The sequence below is a fragment of the Synchytrium microbalum genome (assembly GCF_006535985.1).
Source record: "Synchytrium microbalum strain JEL517 chromosome Unknown SmJEL517_scf0024, whole genome shotgun sequence".
Lineage (NCBI taxonomy): Eukaryota > Fungi > Chytridiomycota > Chytridiomycetes > Synchytriales > Synchytriaceae > Synchytrium > Synchytrium microbalum.
This window is the reverse complement of record NW_022158373.1, coordinates 162,570-187,336: the sequence shown is the minus strand read 5'-3', so window position 1 is coordinate 187,336 and position 24,767 is coordinate 162,570. Positions and strand designations below refer to the sequence as shown.

Here is a 24,767-nt window from a genome sequence, read left to right as displayed (position 1 = left end):
TTCAATTAAACGATTTTGCAAAATGTATTTTGTGCTTTGAGCTTATATTTACACTATAATACAATATAAGTTTCTTAAATGTCAAACCGTTTGGGACACCAAAATGCCTAAATAGAAGAAGAATGTTTGGTTAGAAGTGCTTTATGTCCACCTTGCAATGTTCTCAAGGAACGATGGAAATATCAAGACTTAAAAACCAAGATCTGTTCTTCGATGTTACATAAGAAAACCAATGTCGACATGAGGAACAGCAATCGACCTTCTCGAAAGAAGGACGATGCAGATTCGACTTGGGGAACGTTCATCGTTCAATATATCTGATGGCAGTGTCACGGATTTTTTCTGTAAGAGACGTACCAGTTGGGAGTCTGCACTAGCTACCAACAAGTGACGTGGATTGAATACAACACACTGTGTTGGTTCTGAATGTCCTTCCAGTGTTTCAACTTTTTGAAGAGTTGGAACAGACCAAAAGTGTATCTTCCCATCCTGTGATCCTATTTTGGGGGAAAGAAACAATCTTCGTATTAGCAAAGACAGGTCTCAATGCTCAATCGAGTCCTTACCGCAGTAAATATACTTGTTATTATTCGTAAACCCTCCTTCCAATTTCAACCCATCCGTATTTTCATATCCCGAAGCCCAACCCCAAACTTTTCCCGTAAATGCATCAACAAGACCCATTTCAGGCCCATTCGTGCATATGAGAATGTAGCTTCCACAAGCAGAGAATTTGAGTGACGTCCAGTTATATGTGCGTGGGTGTTCTGCTGGTTGGATTGTGAATGTAGAGAATGGGCCACCAGAAACATTGCTGGAATCGTATAGCAAGATGACGCGGGATCCTGATAGGCCGAATGCACAGATTACACCTGTTGGATCATATGCAACAATGATTGGACCCTGTAGTTTGTTTGAGAGATATACGCATCCCTATAAAAGTTGTCAAAATGTTTGAGAGAGTGGGTAAAAGATAAGTACTGATAATGCTATCAAAGCTCGAATTGATCGAACGTTACATGGCATGTTGAAGACCTCATGTCCCATAATCTCACAGTACCATCCAGCGATGAAGATATGAATCGATCATCAACAGGACATATGTCCAATGAAATGACTTTTGCCTTGTGTCCTCGAAAGTATCGTAGATATTGGTTGTCATGAAGCGATAGATACCGTATGGTGTCTAAAGGTGGCGAAGAAAAGATTAGATACGTATTTTTCACTGTATGAGCCAAGCACAATCACGCTGCTGTATCGAATTACCATCTTCCTTGGTTGATGAATGCAAGACAGTGTTTGGAGCATGAGTGAATCGAGCGAGATCACATCCGTACTTTTTGGAGAAGATGGTCTTCTTGAGCCTATACGAAAGGAAAGGAAATGGGTCAAAGCTTTGATAAATATTATAATAGCAGCGGTGCGCATCATTCCGACGTTCGAAGCTTGTTCTTCATCCTTGTTCTTCATCGTATGGTACTCATGCTCGTTGTTTTTGGCCAATGTCTCATGAACTTACTCCCCCTTCCTGACATCATACAAGTTCATTGTATCATCTTCCGAAGCCGTGATGCATAATTCACCAGTAAAATCAAAGTCTATGGATGTGATTCTCTTTGTATTGTTCTTAAACGCTTTGCCTTTTACAAAAAGTCAAAATGTCAGCTCTGGTCGTCAAAACCGAACAAATGCAACCAAGTACAAGTAGCCTACCGACTCCGAATCGACCTAGCATAAGATCCGTTAATGGCAGTTGGTCCATCTTCCTGCCACCGAGCTTCTTTTTCGATAAGGCGAAGTCTTTCGAATTATGAAGCGAGACAGAAAAGAAGAGAGCTACTTCAAGCTATTCAATAGCTTCCAAATAGTCCGAAATCGATTATTGACGCGTAAAATCACGCTTGTAGAAGTGAAATTGTGGTTTGGAAACTATTATTACAACACGGTTCGAATTTCAAGCCAATCTTGTCGCGATACAGGACACCGTTATCTAGAGAACTATCCTGGTTAAGGTAAATATCCTTACTATTAGCTCCTCACGTTTCCGTCTAGTATTGAGCCTCCCTCAACCGGCAAAAGTGTTGTTCTTCACTTCCCAACATCCAAAACAACCTACAAAACATAATGGCTACTCTAATTCCTCGCTCTGGAAAGGTCTACTCTATTCAAGAAGTTGCTAAACACAACACTGAAGATGATATCTGGATCATCATAGACGGGAGGGGTGAGTTTTCGACTTGGTGACGCATGTGTGCTTTTCGAGACTAAACCCAATACCAAATGCAAGATATGCTCATATAATCATGATATTTAATAGTATACGATATGACAGACTACGTTGATGGTCACCCTGTACGTAACATTCTATATTTGCTTTCGTTTGGAATGTTGTCCAGTTCGGTAGTTGTGAGGATGCAGCGTGGTGCTTTGTACCATTCCACTGAAAATTGGCTCAGAAATTGGAATTTATAACTGGGCTGGTACGCCTTCTTATGCTGGCACCATCCCAATTGCATCGTCGCATACTTGTGTCACGCACTACCCATGATTGCCTTCAAGACGGGAAAACAGGGTCTTTGATCAAAGGATTGCATTGACGACATGCTTATTAGGGTGGAAAACGTATCTTGATGTCCGTTGCTGGCAAAGATGCTACTCAACAATTCGCAAACTTCCACAACATTTTGTCTGTTATGGCCCGTTTCGGAAACAAGCTCTACATTGGAGAGCTCGACAATGCTCACAAGGAACCACCGAAACCAAAGACTGAATTGTTTGGTGATCTTGTTCCTTACGGAGTAGGTTTTCTCGTCCTTAACACTTCGCGTCATGTATCAACGTCTAACAAATCCATTCGACAAACAGGACCCAACCTGGTACACATTTCTGTTTCTTGTCGTGTAGAAAAAGAGAAACCAACGTTGAATGGCTTAACAGGTACCAAGGATGGAAATCACCCTACTACAACGACTCTCACCGCAGACTGCGTGAATACATGAGAAACATCATTGAAACCGAATTGAAGCCCTTCTCTGACGAATGGAGTGAGGCTGGTCAAGTACCAAAATCTGTGTACAAGTCGTGGGGAGAACGTGGTCTTTTGACTTGTTTCACTGGAATGAGGTTAGTTTGTATTAGGAATGAACTGATACATTTCACGGTTGGAAACTGTACTAACAAGAATATAACTACATAGACCCTGGCCAATGGCCTACGTAAAGGCTCCCCCACCATGTGGTATTAAGCCTGAAGAATGTGAGTGGTGGTCATTATTGCAAAGACCATCAGTCTCTGACGGATGGAAAAAACAGGGGATACATTCCATTGGCTGGTTGTCCAAGATGAATTGGCCCGAGCCACTTCACCAGCATCCTCCAACTTGACTTTGGGACCATCCATTGCTCTTCCAGCCATCATCAAGTCAGTCTTTCTACACCACTTCTATTTTACTTGTGCATAATCACTGATTCGCTGTATGCTAGCTTTGGTAACCAACATCAAAAGGACAAGATCCTCCCTGAGGTCATGGCCGGAGACAAGGTAAAATCCTGTTTGCTCTGTTCCCCCAACAAGGCACAGTCTCATATCTCATGTTCCAGGTTGTTTGTCTTGCTATCTCAGAACCTTGTAAGTCTTGCCCAGATTGTTCCATCTAAAGTCTTGACTACACGTTTACTCATACGCTTTCTCCTTTACAGTTGCTGGTTCCGATGTCGCAAACATCACCACCACCGCCGTCAAGACCCCAGACGGCAAGCACTACATTGTAAACGGAGAAAAGAAATGGTACGAAAGAGCCTCTTTTCTTGATACACTCAATTTAAGCAAGTCAACGCACGACTAATACTTTTAATTGCAGGATCACATGCGGTACCTACGCAGACTACTTCGTCACTGCCGTCCGTACCGGTAACAAGGGCGCAACCGGCATGAGTGTCCTCATCATAGAAAGACAACCTGGCCTCAAAACCAGAATCTTGCCAACCCAAGCTGGAACATCCAGTGGACAAGCTTACGTTACTTTCGAGAACGTTAAAGTCCCAGTCGAGAACCTCCTCGGTGTAGAAAACCAAGGTTTCAAAGTGTTGATGTGAGTGTAGTAGACAAATGTATAATATGACAATTCCTTCCCTCTTTTTTTCACGAAGACAAATATTACGATGCTTATTTTGTTTGGTTCTTTTCTTAGGTTCAATTTCAACAAGGAACGACTTTCCATTTGCATGGGTGTTCCAAGATCCGCACGAGTTTGTTTCGAGGAGGCAATGAAGTGAGTGTCACATTTTTTTTTGTTGTCTAGCATGGACGCTAACATATTTTTCGCCGCAGATACGCAAACAAGCGTAAAACTTTCGGCCAATACTTGATTGAACATGGTGTTATCCGTACGTAGTGGTATCTATCCCACCCATATCTTTCTATGCTAAAACACTATCAACACCAAATTTAGGTAACAAATTCGGACACATGGCAAGAATGATTGAAGGTAAAGAATATGTTTTCGCCAGAGCCCGCAATTGTACACAAATTGCTGACGCCATGGTATTGATTAGCCACGCAAGCATGGCTAGAACTTACATGTTACCAATGGGACAAGATGTCCAAGAAGGAAGCTGACGAGAAGCTTGGATCTTCCATTGCCTTGCTCAAGGCACAATGTGAGTACGAGCCCCGCCATGCTAGAATTTCATGAGTGTGGCATCTGATCATTATGAATGTCGAATCATGTTGATTCCAAGCTGCGAAAAAACAAAAAGCGAATTGGCGAAGTTCACAATCCTGCAAATTAATCTAACATCGTTACATCGCCTTATTTAGGCACACAAACCTTTGAACTATGCGCACGAGAAGCATCTCAAATTATGGGTGGCATTGGTAAGTGTCTTTGAAGCAAAGAAAAAATCATTGATTTACCTGATCAAATTGATTAACTGGGCTATCCACATTAGCATACACTCGCGGTGGTCAAGGAGGTGTTGTCGAACGTCTCTACAGAAATGTCCGTGGTGCTGCTATTCCAGGCGGTTCTGAAGAAATCATGCTTGATTTCGGTATCAGACAAGGTTTGAAGATTGCTCGTGCCCAAGGAGCAAAGATTTAAAAAAATAACCCACTGCTATCAAGTGGCGTCTCGTTAACGTTTAAAACAATTGTTTCGTCAATACAAAACTTGTTTCTGAAAACACCGGCGCTCCCACCAAGCTGTTTTACTACTAGACTCATTTCTATTCGTCCAAACCAAAGCAACAAGAGACTTCTCAAGTACAAAAACTACTTTAATAATGAGGGGCGGCTGTACAATGATGTAGTCCGGTAATAGATAAGGGGGTTGTTGCATTTTGTTGCTGTGTTTTACGACTGTTCATTTGTATAATCCACGAGCCGCGGGCACTATCGCCACAATCCGCGTCCCGGCGCCCGACGTGGAGGAGGTACGAGGGCGGGAATCTGCTGCATCTGTTGCTGCTGCTCCATCTGTAAACTATTTTCTATGGCTGCCAGCTCGGCTGGATCAACCGCCCCTGAATCAAATCGTGCCTTCCAAGGAAGTTGATGCTCCCTACATATAGCAAGATGGATGAGCAAAGTGAGAAAATAAGTGCGAGTAGGCGGAACACATACGGTAAGAACTGTACAGACTCTCCATTAATCCTCAATTCATTCTTCTCCAAATCTATAACGGCTTGGAAGCGACGTAGCATGTCTAGGCCGAGTAATAAATCGACTCCTTCGCTCTACGTAATGAAAAACCTGATCAGAAACTTGTTGTAGTCGCTCACTATTTAACAAGAGTTTGATTTTGACATGCCTGCATGACCGTAAACGAAGCAGGCAAAAACTGCGTGCCGAGCCGCATTTGGGCGAAATGAACCTTGCCGAGTATTCTTGCAGTACCAACTCCTTGGGCAACTCCTCCAAATCGTTCATCAATAAGACCTCGTAGATTGCACCGTTCAGCCAGACTTGGACTCATAATTGTAACTTGAGCACCACTATCTACGAAAGCTTTGACTGGCACACCGTTGATGTCGGCGTCAATGTATAGCATGTTGACTCGGGCGAATGATTCCGGGTTGAATTCTAAGAAGAAACAGGTGTCCGTAAGACGGTGATAGCAATGGCAACAACGAATAGTAATGACGGTAACAACAATGGCAACAATGCATTGACAACGTACCTAGAGCAGCCTCCATATTCTCAGCGATGCGCCTCCTTCTAATCTGTAATGTGAAGGGAAGACGTCAGATCATGATAGCAAATGTCAGCTATACACGAATTGCAAGCACGATATCACAATTTGAAGCCCATTAAAAATGAATTGCAATGTAAGGATCAACGTAATGTAATGACTCAGTCATCATCCAAATGTTGTGCCCAATGCTTGCATAGACCTGAAAGGGCCGATGCATCTGCCACATTACCTGCTCTTCTATTTGTCGTTGCTGCTCGATCTCAGCCCCGCTCATTCTCAATACTTCGGCCATTGGTTATATAATGTGCTGGATGTGTGGTGGAAGTGTTTGTGTGCGAAAGCGGTGTTTCTCGAGCAACGAGGCGGCCAATGACGAACCACCAGAAAGAATCAGCTATTGTATATAATGGCAACAGTGTCCGGAATGGTCTCCCTCTCTCTCTCCTTCTAAAATATTCGCCTGCTCTTGCCGTTCTCAAATTGCCAAGTTGTTTGAGGGTAAGTGTTGAAGGCTTAAACAGCTGACGCAAGCTCTTTCCGTAGAACACAAAAGAATACGTTTGAACGTTTTTATTTTGACTGGGAACTATTGAGATTATTAAGATTATTATAAAGTACGTGAAAATCGACGAAGGTCCTGGAAAAATGACCGTCAACACACAGCACTCTGTGTATCAGCACACAGGACTTGGTCAATACGTGTTCTATTTCCGTGGCTTGTTCTCCCTCTTATGATTCGGATCAGCAGTGCGACACAGCTTGTCAACCGTATCTCGAATTTCGGCCTTGAGCTCCACCACCAAGTCATCATACAGTCGCAGTTCTTCTTCCTTGTTCCTTTGAGTATCCCTTAACATCACTAATGCGATGACAGATCTTAGCATTCAACTCATTGTATGCAAAACGTAGACAACTTACTTGACAACGCTTCATTATGATCCTCAACAAACTGTAGCTTCTCCCTCAGTTCTTGCACTTGTTCGGCACCTGGCGGTGACCGTGTTGGTCGTTGTGGTTTCCGATGTAGTGGTTGTGTTGTTTGCTGTTGTTCTAGAGAAGCATTCTTACGCTTGGCTTGCTTGAGTTCCATTTCTATGTAACGAGGCTGAGTATCTCGCTCAAGTCCAACTACTTGAAAATCTCGAAGCACTCACTCGTATGAATAGCCTCCTTCTGAGCTTCCTCCAACCTATGCTCTAAAGTCTCTCTCATCCTTCCCATTCCGTCAAGCTCTACTTTGAGCGCCCGAATCTTGCCTTCCATAGCCACTAAGGTCACTTCAGCACCCTTCTCATTCATCTGGGGGCTGGATTTGGAACGTCTCAACTCTGTCAGCTCCTTGGATTGAGCATTCAACTTGTTCTTGAGGTCTGCAATTTCAATCTCTTGGCCGTTACAGACTTTGGAAAGTGGATGGGCGGAGGTGTTGTCTCTATTGAGCGTTTTGTGCTTCATGAGTTCGTTCGTAATGCTACATATCAGTTTGTCGTCTTTCGATGATTTGTCTAGCACCATTTCGATCTTGGACTTGAGGTCTTTGATTTCTTTGCTCAGCAGACTAACGAGATAGAGGTGAACACTCCAGTATTTGAATCAATTGATAGAGCAAACAGACTACACACTTGTTTCTGGATTGAAGAGAATCACATCTCACTCGGTACTCGTCCTTCTCAGCCTTGGATTGCTATTGCGAAAGCATCATCAGCACACTGTCAAAATCAATAAAGGTGCATGCTTATCTTACCTCAGCTTCCGTCAAAGCAGCCTCAATACTAATCTTTCTCTCGGTTTCCATCTTTTTAATTCCATCTCGATGCTTTTGATCCAACATTGCTGAAGGACCAGCAGGATTTGACAGTTGAGCAGTCAGATCTCGTACGCGATCCTGGTTGTAAAACAGTATTAGATCAATCGGTTGCAAAATCTTTGCGAAAGTATGGATTCCTGACTTTCAGCATAGTGATCTGTTGAGCACGTCCCTTCCACCCACTATTCACATCCAGAGCCTAACAAATAGCCCTTTTGAGAATCGTTGGAGAAGAATCATATCTGATAATGAACTCACCTTGGTAAGCGGCGTATCATCACCAATCTCATCCTTCAACACCTTTTGAATGTTTCGTAATTCAACCCGTAAAGCTTGATTCCCTAATCTCTCTTCTTCTAATCGACGATTTGATGTAGCTAATTTCGATCTCAAAGCTTTAACTTCTTCCAATAACGAAATTGTGTTTGCGGATGTGTTGCTGCTGATACTCTCTCTTGAATTCAGTAAAGCCGATAGTTCCACTTGCTAATGTTGAGCAAATTACTTAGATTTAATAGTTCCACAGTTGATCTTCTCCTCGTTTAGACTTGCCTTGATCTTGTTTGAAAGTGCTTCTGATGTTGATCGCTCCTTGGCTAATGCGACCGTTAACCGTCTATTTCGTTTAGATAACTCCAAGATCTTGGTCTCCTTCAGATCTAGGAATGGCACATTGCTGGTTGCGTATAGTTGAGATCCACTGCTGGCCTATTCATTGGGAGAAACACTCGTCAAAATCAAATTTCGAGCAAAAAGTAAGCCGGATACCAGGATAATACGTGAAGAGGAGGAGAATCCCTGCCGTAAACTGACTCTTCATACTGCAGCAACGAATCATTTGACATCATATTAGTGCACTTCGTTGGTTCACACTTTGCGCAGCGACCATGTGTATGAACGGAACATTCAAATGTTAAATGGGTTTGTAAACAATTTATTCTTTAGCAAGGTCAATACAGAGATAAACAAAGAGGCACCATTTTGAATGTTGAAGGGATGTGCTTGTCTTAACCACCGAAACTAAGATGAGGAAATGATCCAGTCAGCCAAAAAAATTCAACAGAAGATGCTAGAATCAAGCAATGTGTACCCGTAGAGAGTACGTCCTTGGCGTTTGAGAGCGTAGACGACGTCCAAGGATGTGACGGTCTTACGCTTAGCGTGTTCCTATTATTACAATTCATCGATGTCAGAACAACAGAGACTTGCAGAACAGCAGCAGCGAAACATACGGTGTAGGTGACTGCATCACGAATGACGTTCTCCAAGAAGACTTTGAGGACACCACGAGTTCTAAATGAGCAGGAATGGTTTGTAAGTTTAAGACAAAAAATAAAATAGGATCATATTCATCCTGAGAAGAGAAACCAACCCAATCTCAAACTATGGATGACTTACTCTTCGTAGATCAAGCCAGAGATACGCTTGACACCACCTACAAGTCCGATCGAGTAGCGCATTAGTAACATTTACTATTTTTGGATCTCTGACCACTAAGTAAAGGACATCTTTGCTCGCCAAAGTCCTTCAATCTTGCATACCACGACGAGCCAATCGACGAATAGCAGGCTTGGTGATTCCTTGAATGTTGTCACGAAGAATTTTTCGATGACCTATCAGACACAGCGTTTGTGTTAAAGACATCAGATAGCGACGAAAATAAACATAGATAAGATGTAGTAATAGGTGATAGACTATTAATCTTGGTACATACGTTTGGCACCACCCTTTCCGAGACCTTTGCCTCCTTTTCCTCGCCCTAAAAGATGAGAATTCGTTAGGGTTGGGTTTGAAAGTTGATGTGTGCGTTTTAGAGCTATGATCAATAACGAAACATGACAAAAGGACACAGTAAGCCTATATTAGAGCTAAGTTACAAGAGGCTTAGGCACTTCCTCTTCCCAATCGGTGACGTTTCAATAGTGCAACTTCATTACACTTGATATAAACTTGGTTTTGTAAACTTGATCTCCTCTGTAGCATTCAAACTACGCCAGCTGAGCTTCATTTTGGGCGGTTTCGGACGGTCAACGTACCTGTCATGTTGTATTTGCTTTGGAGCTTTGGTTTGTAGTGAGGTTTTGGATCTGTGAGATTTGGAAACGATGTTCGCCTTCGATAGCATATGCGACACGAACTGATGCAACAAGTACACCAAACTACGTTTTTTACATCGAGCACTTATTGGTTCTAAGCATTGAACAAACAGAAACTTACACAACAAACTTTCACATGCTACATGATTGATTTTCATGATATAAAACAGCAAAACACCGCAAGCTTTGTATATATGTGAGGCTCTTATTCATTCACGCTCTTGTACCTATCACAACAGCATTGATCATTCCAGCATAAAGAAGAGACGAAGGTTTTTACTAGCCGAAACCACCAATGATCTTGAGCGATGCTTCAAGGATTTCAACACCGAGGAAAAGATTGCTCTCCTGCCGAGACCATTTTGCAAACTTGGGCGATGTGACAATGTCGTTTGCGTTTTCTGGCTTCAAGATATAGCTCATAGCAGCGGTCTTCAAAGCCGAGTTATCACGAGTATATGTGTGTCCCAGTGATAGCATGTCCAAGACAGTATCCATTTTGAAGTCTTGCGAAGCGATGGCTTCAACAAGTGCTGTACACAAGGGTTGAAAATCATAGTTGTCTGCAGCCTTGAATAGTTCGATTCGGAGTTGTGCTTGTTCTGTCTTTATAGGTAGCCATTCAAAGTATATAGGACCTTATTGACATTCAGACGAGGAATCGACTTCAATTCGAGGACGGGCATTAACGTTGATGCCAGATTTCGATCCCTTCTTGGCTTTATCAGGGGTGGTGGAGTCTCGAAGGATGACATCTCGAAATATTTTTGATTTGTGTTTGAAAATAAGAGTGTGGGATGAGATCTTCAGAGTCATTTGATTTCAAGTCAACATCTGAGAGATTGTTTTTGCCCAACAAATGCAACACTGATGGTGGAGCGACAGTTTTACGCAGAGAATTCTTTTCCAGTGGAGAAGGCAATTTCCAGAGTCAGAATGTCTGAGACCAATGCTAGCTTGAAATTGTCAAGAGATTCAAGTCCTAATTCCAGAGGTATGAGCTAAGGTATTGCAAAGACTACCGACCAGGATTGCATGAACTGACTTGTCATTCCCCAACTGGCTATATAGTGGTCTATATTAGGCTTGATTCGGGGAACTGAATTTGAAGCTTACCGTCTTCACGAGAAAACAAACATCCACCATCTGCCGGACTGGCCTTGTAGTCTTGGACAGAATCCGTGCCTTTCATAGTGATGCTGTAGCTCAACAAAACGGGGGTATTCAATGGTAAAGACAGCGAGTCTAAATCTACAAATGCCAAGTCAGTCATTGATTTCAGAGTCTGTAGGGTTTGCACAGTAAGAAAATAGTTAAAAACAGCCAAGTATCTAATGAAAGCGAGTAAATCAAATTTATCAGCATATCAGCAGTCTGCTCTTAAAATGAATGTACCCAGCAGCATCAGCTCCGTGTCCAGCAAGATGTAGCTACATACGAAGAGAAAAGTCTGCAAATCCAAATGTTGGCGACTGTGACAATAAGAGATTAGCAAAAGCGCCACTGAATCCAGTTTTGGAATACTGCGTACGTAATAAACATTTTCAGCGAGCTTTGAATATACTTCAATCTTCCAAGTATAAGTCCTATTTCGAAGCATTGAGGCGAGACCTGAACCAACGACATTGGTGGCCATCTTGTTTCTATTGAAAACTGCGTTAACTAGATAACTCAGGTATGTAATACGCTTGTATATGACTTGCCTGTATCGTCCTCTTGCAAGTTGCTATCCCTACTCTGAAATCTAGCTTCGTCTTGAGTTTTTTGAGAGCTGAGCTTCAAGACAGTAGAATACAGATTCCGCGCGTAAAAAGTACCCAAATTAATTGTAATGTGATAAATACCTGAATGTACTCCGTTCTCTTTGCTGAAGACCATGATTGTCACGTCGCGACGCCCAATTTCTCTATGAGCTGTGGCTACAATGAGATCTGGATGACCTGTGTTGTAAGGAGGCAGGGATTATGGTCGAAAATGAATGTCCGCTCAGCTTATAAGGCCCAGCCTTGGCATCGCTCCTGGCATCAGCCTTTGAGACCACTTTCGGAATCGTGGAACTCGTAGCAATATTAACAACCTTCTTGCTTAATCCATATGTAGCAGCTCTCGAACTAGCGACCAGCTCGACAGTCAGGTGCTTTTCCATAACCTTAGCAGCTGGCAAGCACTATCCAAAAGCTTCTAGCAGGAGGGGATTCACGGCCGACACCAGCCATACCACGATCCGTCAACAACGAATCATCTACACGAAACGTATCAGCCAGCAAATGACGGAAACGGGAACGATCCACACGATCAGTCTTGTCAGACCCCAGTTCAGTGAAACGGTACGTGTTGGCGTCAAATCCAACGAGATTGCTGGGTGAGATGGTGAGATGCTTCATCGATGTATTTTATGAGGAGGTGTCAGACAAGCACGTTGGTTGATGTCGAGGTGTTCACAGAGTGCTTGAAAGCTCCCACGTGAATTAAGCGTGATTTCGAGCTCTATAGAGTTAAAGAAAAATGAATACAAAGCGTATCTCGTTGCTTTACAAAGTACATACTTGCCAATCTTTTGGACGACCCAGGTTTTTTCAAATTCCGACAGAAACTGACTTCAACTTGAAATCGACGAAAGAACTTAATATCAAGAGGCACTACCGATCTAAACTACAGGCTTGCCTACAACTTACTAGCCACCTTTGCAACTGGACGGAAGCCAGCAATGGAAAAGAGAACTCAGCTAAAGTTCTATCTGAATGGCAAGCCGAAAACCGTGTCAAATCCAAATACGGAAGAGACGCTCATTGAATATCTGAGACGTATCGGATTGACTGGAACCAAATTGGGCTGTGGTGAAGGTATGGATTGTCAAAACATTTGCGAGCTTGTTTTTTGTGGTTTGGGTGGTGATAGATAAGGTCAAAACCTCACCCGTTACTACTTTTTCAACCATGTAGGAGGATGTGGATCATGTACTGTCGTGGTATCCTCCTATGATCATATCACGCAACGGATCGTGTAAGGTCTTGCTGTGTGATACCGTTGACGTTTCTTTGTTGACGCTTGTAACTCTGTGCCGAACTCTCATGTATTATGTTCTAGACACCTATCGGTAAACTCCTGTCTCGCCCCACTAGTCTCCGTGGAAGGCAAACACGTCATCACCGTCGAAGGAATCGGGAACGTACACAACCCGCATGTCGTTCAAGAAACATTGGCATCGTCCCATTCGTCACAATGTGGATATTGTACCCCTGGCATTGTTATGAGTCTTTATGGACTGCTGAAGCAGCATCCTGAGGCGTCCGAGTGTCATATTGAAGATGCTTTTGATGGTATGTCAAGGTGACGTTTCTAATGCCAAAAAACAAACATATGTCAACTTCGAAATGATGGTTTCTTTTAGGAAACTTGTGTCGATGTACTGGATACAGGCCTATACTGGATGGTGCTAAATCGTTGGCAAAGAAGAAGTGTAGTCAAGCTTGCGCTGTCAACGGCACATGTCAGAGTGTCACGCCTTGCGCCGATGATGTATGTGTTGCAACTGTAATTCGCCTTTCGATGTATATCAGATCATGAGACGTCCTTTTTTAGCACTCTCATTCTAATGGACATGTGAATGGACATGCTAATGGCAATGGACTTGCTAATGGAAATAGTCATGCTGTGGTATCGGATATTGAAGATTTATCAGTAAGACATCCTTGGAAACTGGTGTGTGTCTTGTTTTTGGCTTCAACGCAGTTCACTTTTATAGCATGGCTCAAAAGACGATGATTTGCCGTTCCCGCCTGCACTGCTCAAACCTTTTGCTGGAGGGTCTAGTCCCGTTTCATACATGTTTGATAACGGAAAGGCGAAATGGTATCATCCGGTTTCGCTGAATGAGCTATTGGATATTACGGTAAAACATCTGGTTCCAAAATCATACACCATTCGATTGGTCACTTCTATTTTGTTGTTGAAACTTCAAAACATTCTAGGACGCAAACCCGCAATTCAAAATAATTAACGGCAACACTGAAGTCGGTATAGAAACCCGTTTCAGAGCATGGAAGTACCCAATCCAAATATACCCAAACAGCATTCCCGAAATGCGTGTCATCACTCCCTCAGAACATGGAATCACTATTGGGGCTGCGACACCATTAACTTATCTCGCTACATACCTCAAAGAACAAATATCTATATTACCTGCATACAAGACACAAGGATTCAAAGCTATGGTCGATAACCTGCGGTATTTTGCTGGAAATCAGATTAGGAATGTTGCTGCTATTGCTGGTAATATCGTTACAGCTTCCCCGATATCGGATCTGAATCCTGTATTGCTGGCTTTGGGTGCTGTATTGAATGTTGCGTCAAGGAAGGGAGGGTCGAGGAGGATTGCCATGAGTGAGTTCTTCTTGGCGTATCGAAAGACGGCATTGCAGAGTAGTGAGGTGCTTGTTTCTGTCTGTAAGTGCAAATATCGTGTATCAGCTTGGGGGGTTTTTTTTGGCTCACCAGACACCATTCCGATTCTAGATGTGCCATATACCAAAGAAACAGAATTCGCTCGTGGCTTCAAACAAGCTCGAAGGCGAGACGACGATATCGCTATCGTGAATGCTGGTCTACGAATTGACTTACTGCCAGCGTGGTATGGCTTTATTGTCAAAGATGCCTGTTTCTCGTTTGGTGGCATGGGTCCTATTTCCATGCTTGCCAAGAAGGCTGCTGCTTTGACTATTGGAAGAAAATGGGAGCCTGCTTTGATCAAACAGATTCAGGCTGCTTTGATGGAGGTACTGCCTAACAAAAAAACATTTCATGTAACACGTCTCATGTCGTTTTCGTATTATTAGGACATGCCAATGACGTATACCACTCCCGGTGCACAAGTCGAGTTCCGAAAGATGCTTGCAGTCAGTTTCATTACGAAATTTGAAATCCATGTGAATCATGAAATCGTGAAACGATACCCTGGATGCAAAATACATGTTGATGATCGAGCTGTATCTGCCATTGAAGAGATTGTGAGACCACTGTCTAGTGGTGTTCAGGTACTTACGATTGCTTTAAAAGCATGGAGCAAAAATAGGCTTTCTCAGGCGTGATGTTTCGTAGGATTACGAAACAGCCAGTCCCGAACACGTTGTAGGCAACAGCCAAATGCATTTATCAGCACTCAAGCAGACTACTGGTGAAGCTATATATGTTGATGATATGCCAACGTTTACAGGAGAGCTTTATGCTGCTCCAGTTATCAGTACGATTGCGCATGGATATATCAAGTGTGTGATTATGGTTGCTTGCGTGACTGTTGCAATATATTTGGAAGTTTTTCTCATCTCATTTTGTTCTCATTAGGTCTGTTGATGCATCAGCAGCAATAGAAGCTGAAGGTGTTGCAGGATACTTTGATGCCAAAGATGTTCCTGGATATCGAGATGGAATGCTTGATGAACATCCATTGAGTCATACTGCGTTTCATAATCCGAATCCTAATGTCATGGGAACTGTTTTCAAAGGTTGATTCATCATCATCTTCTGCGTCTTGGTCGTTTTTTTGCTCACATTTTTATGTTTGACTTTGAAACATTCCAGATGAAGAACTGTTTGCAACAAAACAGATTTTACATTTTGGACAAATGATTGGCATAGTTGTAGCTGAAACCGAATCATTGGCTCGTGCAGCAGCTCGACTAGTCAAAGTCACTTATGAGAAGCTGCCACATGTATTGACCATCGAAGATGCTATTGAAGCAGACTCATTCTTCCCAATCAATCGTGGCATCACTTCCGGATCGTATGCTGGCAAAGAGTCTGAGCTGCCAGTGTCTGCTGCTTCTCATGTGGTGGAAGGGAGTGTTAGAACTGGTGCTCAAGGTATGGCAACCCTTGCTGAAGGGTTTTCTCCCCTCTCGATGAAACGGAACACTCACCATCACATGTGATTAGAGCACTTCTACCTGGAAACACAATGCTCCCTCGTCGTTCCCAAACGCGAAGACGGTGAATTCGAAGTATACGCATCAACCCAAAACCCAAGTGAAACTCAACATCTCATGGCACACGTCATGGGAATCCAGGCCAATAAAGTCACTGTGCGTGTAAAACGACTCGGTGGTGGGTTTGGTGGTAAAGAAACTCGATCACATATGATTACATGTGCTTTGGCTGTCGCTGCGAGAAAATTGGGTGTACCTGTGCGATGTATGCTGACGAGAGAAGAGGATATGAGTATGACTGGTATGAGACATCCCATGCTGGGCAACTACAAAGCTGGGTTTACTGATGCTGGGAGGTTGGTGTTTTTGGAGGTGGACTTGTTTTCGAATGGAGGGTTTTCGATGGATTTGAGTACAAGTAAGTTGTGATGGCAAAAATGAGCGATGACAAACCGCTACGTGAATTGTTCTAGCGACGTCCAGCTAACATTACTACGTATTTAGCTATTCTGGAACGAGCCATTACTCACGCTGACAATGTGTATAATGTGCCGAATGTCAAAGTCACTGGTCGTGTTTGCAAGACGAATTTGGTCACGAATACTGCCTTCCGTGGATTTGGTGGTCCACAAGGTCTGCTTGTTAGCGAGACTATGATTACTCATGTTGCTGATTATCTCAAAAAGCCTGTTGAAGAGATAAGAGTAAGTGGCAGATTCTGATCTGATCGGTTCATAATTCTTTTTTTTTCTCTTTCGTCTGACTCGCCGTCCATGCTTTCTAGCGAATCAACTTTTACAACAACAACGACATGGTGCCATTCAACCAACCGCTTCACAACTTCCACATTGACAAACTATGGGCTCAGCTAATTAAAACATCCGACTTTCATGCACGTCTCAAATCCGTCAACGAATACAATGCCCATCACAAGTATCGTAAACGAGGTATCGTCCTCCTGCCAACCAAATTCGGAATAGCATTCGCTGCCAAATTCCTGAATCAAGGTGCCGGATTGATTCACATTTATAATGATGGATCAGTGTTGATTACTCATGGAGGCACAGAGATGGGACAAGGATTGCATACAAAGATGGTACAAATCGTGTGTGAGAATCTGAATGTGCCATTAGAGTATGTGCATTTGGATGAGACGAGTACGAGGACTGTTATTAATACTAGTGCAACGGCTGCTAGTATGTCGTCAGGTGAGAAACAAGACATTTGAACTGTATCGGTCCTTTTTTCGCGAAGGTTTTTTTTGGCTCACCTCACTTTTTTTACTCACATAGATATCAACGGTGCCGCACTCCAAGACGCTTGCAACCAACTCAACGAACGTCTCGAAAAGTATCGATATGCTCATCCAACCAAATCATGGCCTGAAATCATCAACATGGCATACTTTGATCGTGTGAATCTCACCGCTAATGGATTCTTCAAAGTACCGAATGTTGGATATGATATGATAACAAATACTGGTATCTTGTATCGATACTTTACGTATGGTGCTGCATGCTGTGAGGTGGAAGTCGATACTTTGACTGGGGATCATATGGTGTTGAGGGCTGATGTTTGTATGGATATTGGACGAAGTATCAATCCTGCTATTGATATTGGGCAGGTGAGAAAGAATATGCTGTGCAGATTTCCACTTTCAAATCTCCATTTTTTGGTCGTAATAAAAAATCTGCAACGGAATTTCTTACAAAATTCCTCCAACTTAGATTGAAGGAGGCTTTACACAAGGCCAAGGCTGGGCAACTCTCGAAGAAACTCTCGTATCACCCGCAACAGGTGCTCTCATAACACGGGGACCTGGCGCATACAAAATCCCAGGTTTCAAAGACATCCCCGCAGACTTCCGTATATCAGTCATGAAAAACTCGCCAAACCCAGTCGCAGTGCATTCATCCAAAGCAGTTGGTGAACCTCCATTGTTTATGGGAGCGAGTGTTTATTTCGCTATTCGTGAAGCCATCAAGGCTGCACGCATTGAGAATGGGTTGGGTAGTGGGTGGTTTAGGTTGGATTGTCCTAGTACGAGTGAACGTATTAGGTTGGCGTGTGGTGATACACAGGATGTTATGGCGTTGGTTAAGACTGTTGGGAAGCCTGGGGAGAGGCCTTGGGGTGTTCCTAGTTAGATCTGGTGTGGGGCGTAGATGGTTTTGGAGGTCTCATGAAACGTTGTGGTAGTAGAAACTAATAAAACACTGACTCGTTGTTTTGGAACCTCAATATCTGTGTGTCGTGTGGAGTTTTACTTTTGAAAATTGATGGAAAGTGGCTTTTTAAGCTGTTTCGATGTTAATTAGTTAGCTGGTGTGTTAAGAGGGACTAGGATAAAGGTGGTGTGAATGGGTTGGTGTGTATCCATGTCACAGGCCTTTGACGCATACACTGTTGTATTGTTTTTTGGTGCATAAGAATGCGAACAGTGACAGTTCCTTTAGCACTTGTTAGCTCGAGCTCGCTTAAAAGAGTTCGCTGTTGCCGCCTTTGGAAACAACTGCAAAATAGGACCTATGAAAGGAGACACATCTTCACCTCGTTCGCCAGCTCTTTCATCACGCGTCCAAAACAGTGTATTAGGATATAGCAGATAAAAGTAATATATTCACACTCACAGAAAAAGCGGCAGACCAAGAAAACAAAAATTTAAGCACCAATAGCCTTCAATACACGACTGGGAACGCAGGGTAAATCAAATTCAAAACTATCCGTCAGTCCATTTTCTAATCTTGCAGCTCTCACAGCATCCTTGACAGCAAAGTACGCACTTGCTCCTACAAAAAACCAGACGCTTTAGTATCACAAGGGCAAAAAAAAAGTTTTGTTCACTTACCAAGGAACAGTGGTGGTTCACCAACACCTCTGGACGAGTGTATCAACCCACTGCTATTCTTTCCATCCTTTCGTATAGCAACGTTGAATGCGGCGGGAGCATTGAAATGTAGAGGAGTTCTGTAGGCTCCAGGACCACGAGTCAACAAATCTCCAGATTCATTCCATAATGGTTCTTCGATTGATGACCATCCGACACCTTGCAAGTAAGCTCCTTCGATTTGGCCAATGTCGATGCCTGATCCAAAAAATTGGTGATGAGCCAAAATGTAAAAGGTCGACGACGTAAACACGTCTTACCAGGGTTGAGTGACTCTCCCAAATCCATAACAATATCTGTTCTCAAGAGGACATAATCGCCTGTGAGAACATCCAGTTCGACTTCACAGACTCCAACACCAGGTGTAAAGTCTAGAGTAAATGAGAAAATATGTTAGCAGACCAAAATTACAGAAAAAATCTCGAGACTTACAGTAACAAGAAGCCCCTTGATTCGTGACATTTGAATATCCGGTAGTTGGTCCTGCTGAATGGCCATGAGCAGAGAGACTGAGGCCTCTGTGATGAGCGGCCGTACAAATCTAGGCTGTTCAGTAAGTTTTTTTTTCTTCGCAACACCAACAACAAAGACATTTGACGTGAATTATAGTTTCAACATACCTCTGCAAAGGTGGCATCAGGCATATCATCCCTGACAGGCTTTAATCTTTCAGCCAAGATATTGCATGCAGCCAAAACAGCTAATTCATTGTGAACGATTGAGTAAACATTTTTTTCCTTCAAGACGTCACAGAAACTCACCAGGCCCCCAAAGATCAGTACCCAAGCTACCTCCAGTTACTGACTGATTTGGCGTCGCAACTGTGGTGTTCTCCAGGGTGTTGACACTTGCTACAGGAATACCTAAAGCTTGAGCAGCAATCTGCATGAGCTTGGTATGTACCCCCTGCCCCATCTCAGTAGCTCCGGTCAGTAAGAGTACCGAACTAATATGTAACAAAGTGTTAATACATGGCATGACAAAATCGACATCTTAAGCAAAAGAAACCTGACGGAATAGCGAATCTGCTGGTTGTTGAGAACCAAAGCCAACACACTCACCCATCAAGATGTGCATGCACCAACGCATCAGCTGGCATCCTGAATCCAACACTATACTTTGTCGGAATAGCAGAAAGTCCTCTCTTATGGAATCGATTCTTCGCATTGAATTCCTTGACTTTAGCCAATCGAGCTTCAAACTCTGACGTAGTCATAACTTGATCCCAGCACGCCTATAAACGGTTGATGTTAATGATGCTATGAATATGAGTTACCGGTGCGTGGTATGTTCGTGTTTTTTTCCTTGCCTTCATCAATTCAGGCAAATCTCCAATTGGGTTTCTCATACAAGTAGATTGTCCTTCACTGAAAAAGTTCCGTTGTCGGACGATATGTGATGGGATGCCGAGTTTGTTTGCGACTTCATCGACGATGGTTTCACCAACGATGAGACCTGATAGTAGAAAAGATTGATAAGTTTCAATCATCAAAGAGACAAAAAAGGTCAAGAGCAATACCAATACATGCAAATTCAATACCTTGTGGACCTCCAAATCCTCTGAAAGCCGTAAAAGACACCAAATTAGTCTTGGCAACTCGTCCAGTTAGTCGAAGATTGGGGATGAAGTAACAAGAATCAACCAGTTGTAGAGCCTTCCACATCACCATAGGACTGGCATCGATACTGTAGCCTATGAGGAGAGAAGATATTACGAGTTAAGCACCAAATATGCGATGTTTCTCTTGATATCAAAAAACGAAAAAAACCATATACCTCCATTCGAAACAAGATCAGCCTTAAGAGAAATAAGTCGTCCGTCATCGGTGAATCCAACTTCATAGTCAGTTTGGAATGGATGACGCATTCCCATGACTTGCATGTCTTCGGCTCGAGAGAATTGGGCTCGAATGGGTAATCCGGTTTTGAAGGAAGCTGCGAGGACTGGACCAAGTAGGGACCGCGACCTGCTTTCCTTGCCACCGAATGCACCACCAAGTCGTCGTGAGCGAGAGACTATACGATTGGCAGGTACACCTAGATGAGACTCTTGTGAGTTTTGAACTTGTAAAAGCTTCGACTGAGAGAGCGAGAACTTACCAAAAACCTTGGAAGCCATTTGGTGTGCAATCTGCGTTCCCTGACCTCCACCATACACTTCAACCTCTCCGTCCTCTTTCCTTGGAATCACACGGCATGACATAGTCTCCAAATACATGTGCTCTTGCGCAGAGGTACAGATTCTGCCCTTGATTGTATGTGTAGCCAGTGACTGTCGTGAGGTGAAAAGACAGGTGAGCACGTTGATGAACATTTTTGTTGGCAAAAAAAAGAATAATTTTACCATATCGACTTGTATATCATCATCACTAACTTGTTCCGGGAACGCAAGCGCTCCCCGTGAAACATGCTGGATAGCTTGCGTCATCGGAGTAGCACCAAAGAAAGACTTTTGTTTGATGGCTTCATCAATTGATAATATGACAGGTAATATCTTGTATTGGACTTTGACGAGTCTGGCGGCTGTCATTCCGGCACCACCATTCTTGGCAACTATTCCGCCAATGAATTGGCCTTGATGGAATACCTCCTACAAGTGCAAGTAGGAGAAGAAAGGTTTCAGTACAACAAAAAAACAATGAAAAGAGGCGATCGTTGGATTTACCTTGCTAGCAAATATCTCCTCATCCATATCAAAGACTCCAGTAACGTTCTGTTCAGCAGTAAGATCTTTGGCAGAGACAAAGTCCACTACGCCAGGAACCTTCAAAGCTTCCGAAGCATCAATCGAGATGATGAGAGCATGCGCTACAGTGCTCAGTACAGGAACTACATCGCGGTGGAGTGTAGTTAGGATTATAATTCTTTTTCAGACAACAAAACGGTGTAGCACAATCTCCAAGATATGGTCGATACATACTGAAGACACATTCTCCTTCCAACAGTGGCTGATCAGAAACATAAACAGCTTCACCAGTAGATTGCTGCAAAGCGGCTTTATGTACTACAGCAGCTCCAACCACTTGTGAAGGGGGAACGATATTGAAACTGGTTGTAGCAGTAGCTAGTGGTCGATGGAGGAGGTCGTCGGCACCTTCTGATCGAGGGACCGGATGTAGACCAGGTACGTGTGAAGAGAGGTATATGTGGAGCTTGTAGAGAAGGCCTGAGGCTAACTTAAATCGATGCTCAGGGTTGATGCCGTATAGAGGAAGATCCTAGTGACGACATTCAGTATACGGCTCGTTTTGGACACAACAGCGATACATGCACATACATTTTTCAAGAGTCTGCTAGCTGCTTCAACCAAAGACTCGGACCATTGTTTACCAATTAGCGCCTCAGATGCCGATTTTGCCCTTTTTTAAAAGCAACAAAAAAAGGTTTTGAAGCAGGAAATCCGATTAACCTTTTAACAGCAAACTTACAACATGGTTCGCTCAGCAACACCGCCAAAACATAATCTTGCATCTTGAACTTTGGCTCCATCAAGGCGGACGTAAAAGCATGCAGTAGGAGCAGCTAGTGCGTCGTCACGAGTTTTGGCCTTGGATTTGGCTACCTTGATGTAGTCGTTGTCTTCCAGGAAAGGCACGTCTGGTGTTTGTACAAGAAGAGTTAAGGCCCTAACAAAAACAGACTTGATAACAGCTATTCTCATGACAACTCACAAATGGATGTCATGATTTCCGATTGAGCCAGTTTGTTTTTACCAAGTCCAGCATAAAAGTCTGATAGAGGTATGGTTCTACGACCTTTAGCCGAAGCAGCGTAAACGCTGGAGCCCTAAAAGTTCAAAACCACATCTCAGTTTGCGTTTGTAACTTGATAAGGTCAGAAGGGCTTCAAACGCACCAAAGCCATAAAAGTAGGAGCCAAATCAGAGATAGTGCGAGACATACAGATGTTGCCTCCCAAAGTACCAGTATGTCGTACTTGTTCTCCAGCCACAATCTTCCTAACAGATTCCTTGATTGCAGCAAATCCTTTACCCTTGGCACCCTAATATTTTGACAACGTCAACAACCAGGATGCAAAAAAATCGGAACAAGTACTCCGTGAATGACAATTTGTTTACCTCCAACTCACTCAGCACAGTAACCTCATTCTCCAATTCATGTAACGTCAAACCAGCACCCAACTCAACACCACTTTCATGGACACTGACTTTAGTCAATTCCTGAATAGCTCCAATATAGATCAACGTATTGGTCTTCTTGCCCTTGAAGCGGGTTTCAATACCGACTTCCAAGTTTCCAGATATGATTTGTGCTTCTGGATGTGCACCGAGTAAGCTTATTGTTTCGTTTACAGTGTTAGGCTGCAACCATTGAGAGCCATCAGCTCCGGTAAATACAAACGAGGATGCGGTGGAGGATTGTCGTAATTTCGTGTCCATGTCGTGATCGCACATGGCAGGTGCAGACTAATGTGATGAGCGTTAATGTGTACGCAAATGGAGTGATATCGCTGTTTTTGCCGCACAAGACTGTACCTTGAATGGAGGAGTAACAGCAAGCAAGTCCTCAACATCTGCGGTAGCAGTTGCGCAGAATTTCTTTGCGCCCTGCAAAATTGGCCGATATCCCGTGCATCTGCACACGTTGCCATCAAATGCGTCTTCAATCTGCTGTTCACTTGGATTTGGATTGCGACACAGAAGCGCATAGAGTGATAGCACCATTCCAGGAGTGCAGTAACCACACTGTGATCCATAGTTATCAACAATTGTAGTTTGGATGATATGAGGTTGCTTTACGGTGCCGACTCCTTCGATTGTGATGACATGTTTGCCATCTGCTGCACATAGTGGCATCAAGCAGCCATTGACGGGGTCGTATCGTAGAGATCCTTTATCTGTACAACCGATCGTGGAGTGAGTTGGTCAGTTAGGAATTATTTTAAATACAGTCCACGTGCAAGAGCAGCGCATCATTGTCAAAAGCTGTACGTCGTTTGTGCGTCCGAGTCGTCTCTCACCTGGCGAGTAAGAAGCAACCACCATAGTACATGTTCCGCAAACACTAGATGCATAAATCGAATTAGCTTTTGTACCAAAAATGCAATGCATTCCGTTGCTCAAATCTAAGTGCCAGATCATCATCACTAACCCTTCACCGCAACCAAGCTTCGCTCCAGTTAGGCCTTGTCCGCGTACAAAAGATAATAAACTAGCGAATGGATCCGGTTTCTCGATTGTAACTACAAAACATGCAGTTTAGATTGGGTCAAAACACACACGAATTGAATTACCTTCTTTGCCATTGAGGAAGAACGAGAGAGACTTGGATTGAAGAGCTACGAGACTCGATATGACTTCGAAAACGGGAGCTGGAGCCATGCTTGGTTCTGGATTCGTCTTCACCAGCCTTTGTTGTCGTGCTTTTGCGAGTGTGACAAGAAAAGTAGGAGAAGGGAGGAATGTGTTAATTCCTTACGCGATCGCTCAGCGAAACTGGTGATCAAGACTGCATTTGAGCTTTCTTTACTGTAAAGCCAATATATTACTCTTATTCGCGTGACAATGTGATAATATATACCTCAACGACAAGACCTTTTTTGAAGTTTGATGATCATCAACCTTCAGTTAATATCTTATCATCAGGAATCATCACGTTAAACATGTCGCTCAGCGTGTTGACTCCCACGACACGGTCATGTTCCGCGACAATCCAGATTCGGTGAACTTTTGATTGTAAAGCCTAAGTAAAAAAAACGACAAGTGAGATCACCGTCTAGCTAATGCAACAGAAGACTTCACATACTTCTTTCAATGCTTGTAGAACGGTAGTTGAAGGAGGACAGAGTCTCAATTGATCGGCCTTGAGCTGAGTTACACTTCGTTGGACTGTTTCCAGGTATT

General features: G+C 43.3%; 6 protein-coding genes across 6 annotated transcripts; 2 read left to right on the top strand and 4 right to left on the bottom strand.

The window, feature by feature from the left end:
- Positions 1-74: 74 nt before the first annotated feature.
- On the bottom strand, positions 75-1,762 carry SmJEL517_g04009 (uncharacterized protein; the record flags this gene model as incomplete). The annotated part of the gene is made up of 7 exons (XM_031169937.1): positions 75-107; positions 358-497; positions 567-933; positions 1,020-1,186; positions 1,267-1,364; positions 1,520-1,640; positions 1,714-1,762. The coding sequence occupies 7 exons, from the start codon at positions 1,760-1,762 to the stop codon at positions 75-77; spliced, it is 975 nt and encodes a 324-aa protein (XP_031024116.1).
- A 362-nt stretch (positions 1,763-2,124) lies between these two features.
- SmJEL517_g04008 (uncharacterized protein) lies at positions 2,125-5,101 on the top strand (the record flags this gene model as incomplete). The annotated part of the gene is made up of 17 exons (XM_031169936.1): positions 2,125-2,224; positions 2,318-2,352; positions 2,613-2,798; positions 2,866-2,876; positions 2,938-3,123; positions 3,197-3,255; positions 3,312-3,420; positions 3,483-3,540; positions 3,600-3,627; positions 3,699-3,786; positions 3,860-4,090; positions 4,190-4,270; positions 4,330-4,385; positions 4,451-4,486; positions 4,554-4,658; positions 4,819-4,875; positions 4,950-5,101. The coding sequence occupies 17 exons, from the start codon at positions 2,125-2,127 to the stop codon at positions 5,099-5,101; spliced, it is 1,578 nt and encodes a 525-aa protein (XP_031024117.1).
- A 1,796-nt stretch (positions 5,102-6,897) lies between these two features.
- SmJEL517_g04007 (uncharacterized protein) lies at positions 6,898-8,845 on the bottom strand (the record flags this gene model as incomplete). The annotated part of the gene is made up of 9 exons (XM_031169935.1): positions 6,898-7,052; positions 7,112-7,285; positions 7,348-7,751; positions 7,816-7,877; positions 7,938-8,078; positions 8,143-8,199; positions 8,259-8,454; positions 8,506-8,708; positions 8,780-8,845. The coding sequence occupies 9 exons, from the start codon at positions 8,843-8,845 to the stop codon at positions 6,898-6,900; spliced, it is 1,458 nt and encodes a 485-aa protein (XP_031024112.1).
- A 162-nt stretch (positions 8,846-9,007) lies between these two features.
- Positions 9,008-11,732, bottom strand: SmJEL517_g04006 (uncharacterized protein; the record flags this gene model as incomplete). Its single annotated transcript, XM_031169934.1, has 10 exons — positions 9,008-9,020; positions 9,091-9,167; positions 9,233-9,293; positions 9,399-9,435; positions 9,542-9,613; positions 9,715-9,759; positions 10,390-10,734; positions 11,213-11,427; positions 11,492-11,526; positions 11,661-11,732. The coding sequence occupies 10 exons, from the start codon at positions 11,730-11,732 to the stop codon at positions 9,008-9,010; spliced, it is 972 nt and encodes a 323-aa protein (XP_031024113.1).
- Positions 11,733-12,803: 1,071 nt separating this feature from the next.
- Positions 12,804-18,164, top strand: SmJEL517_g04005 (uncharacterized protein; the record flags this gene model as incomplete). The annotated part of the gene is made up of 17 exons (XM_031169933.1): positions 12,804-12,939; positions 13,039-13,099; positions 13,184-13,416; positions 13,488-13,615; positions 13,679-13,777; positions 13,842-13,988; positions 14,068-14,542; positions 14,612-14,871; positions 14,932-15,129; positions 15,194-15,360; positions 15,437-15,597; positions 15,674-15,955; positions 16,028-16,435; positions 16,522-16,721; positions 16,802-17,225; positions 17,310-17,641; positions 17,745-18,164. The coding sequence occupies 17 exons, from the start codon at positions 12,804-12,806 to the stop codon at positions 18,162-18,164; spliced, it is 4,131 nt and encodes a 1,376-aa protein (XP_031024114.1).
- Positions 18,165-18,678: 514 nt separating this feature from the next.
- SmJEL517_g04004 (uncharacterized protein) lies at positions 18,679-24,245 on the bottom strand (the record flags this gene model as incomplete). The annotated part of the gene is made up of 23 exons (XM_031169932.1): positions 18,679-18,806; positions 18,866-19,102; positions 19,165-19,275; positions 19,337-19,445; positions 19,525-19,604; positions 19,666-19,850; positions 19,966-20,138; positions 20,181-20,359; positions 20,445-20,597; positions 20,681-20,941; positions 21,005-21,176; positions 21,249-21,494; positions 21,570-21,733; positions 21,825-22,122; positions 22,182-22,263; positions 22,333-22,501; positions 22,576-22,690; positions 22,760-22,906; positions 22,983-23,330; positions 23,400-23,761; positions 23,885-23,928; positions 24,016-24,106; positions 24,158-24,245. The coding sequence occupies 23 exons, from the start codon at positions 24,243-24,245 to the stop codon at positions 18,679-18,681; spliced, it is 3,942 nt and encodes a 1,313-aa protein (XP_031024115.1).
- Positions 24,246-24,767: the final 522 nt, after the last annotated feature.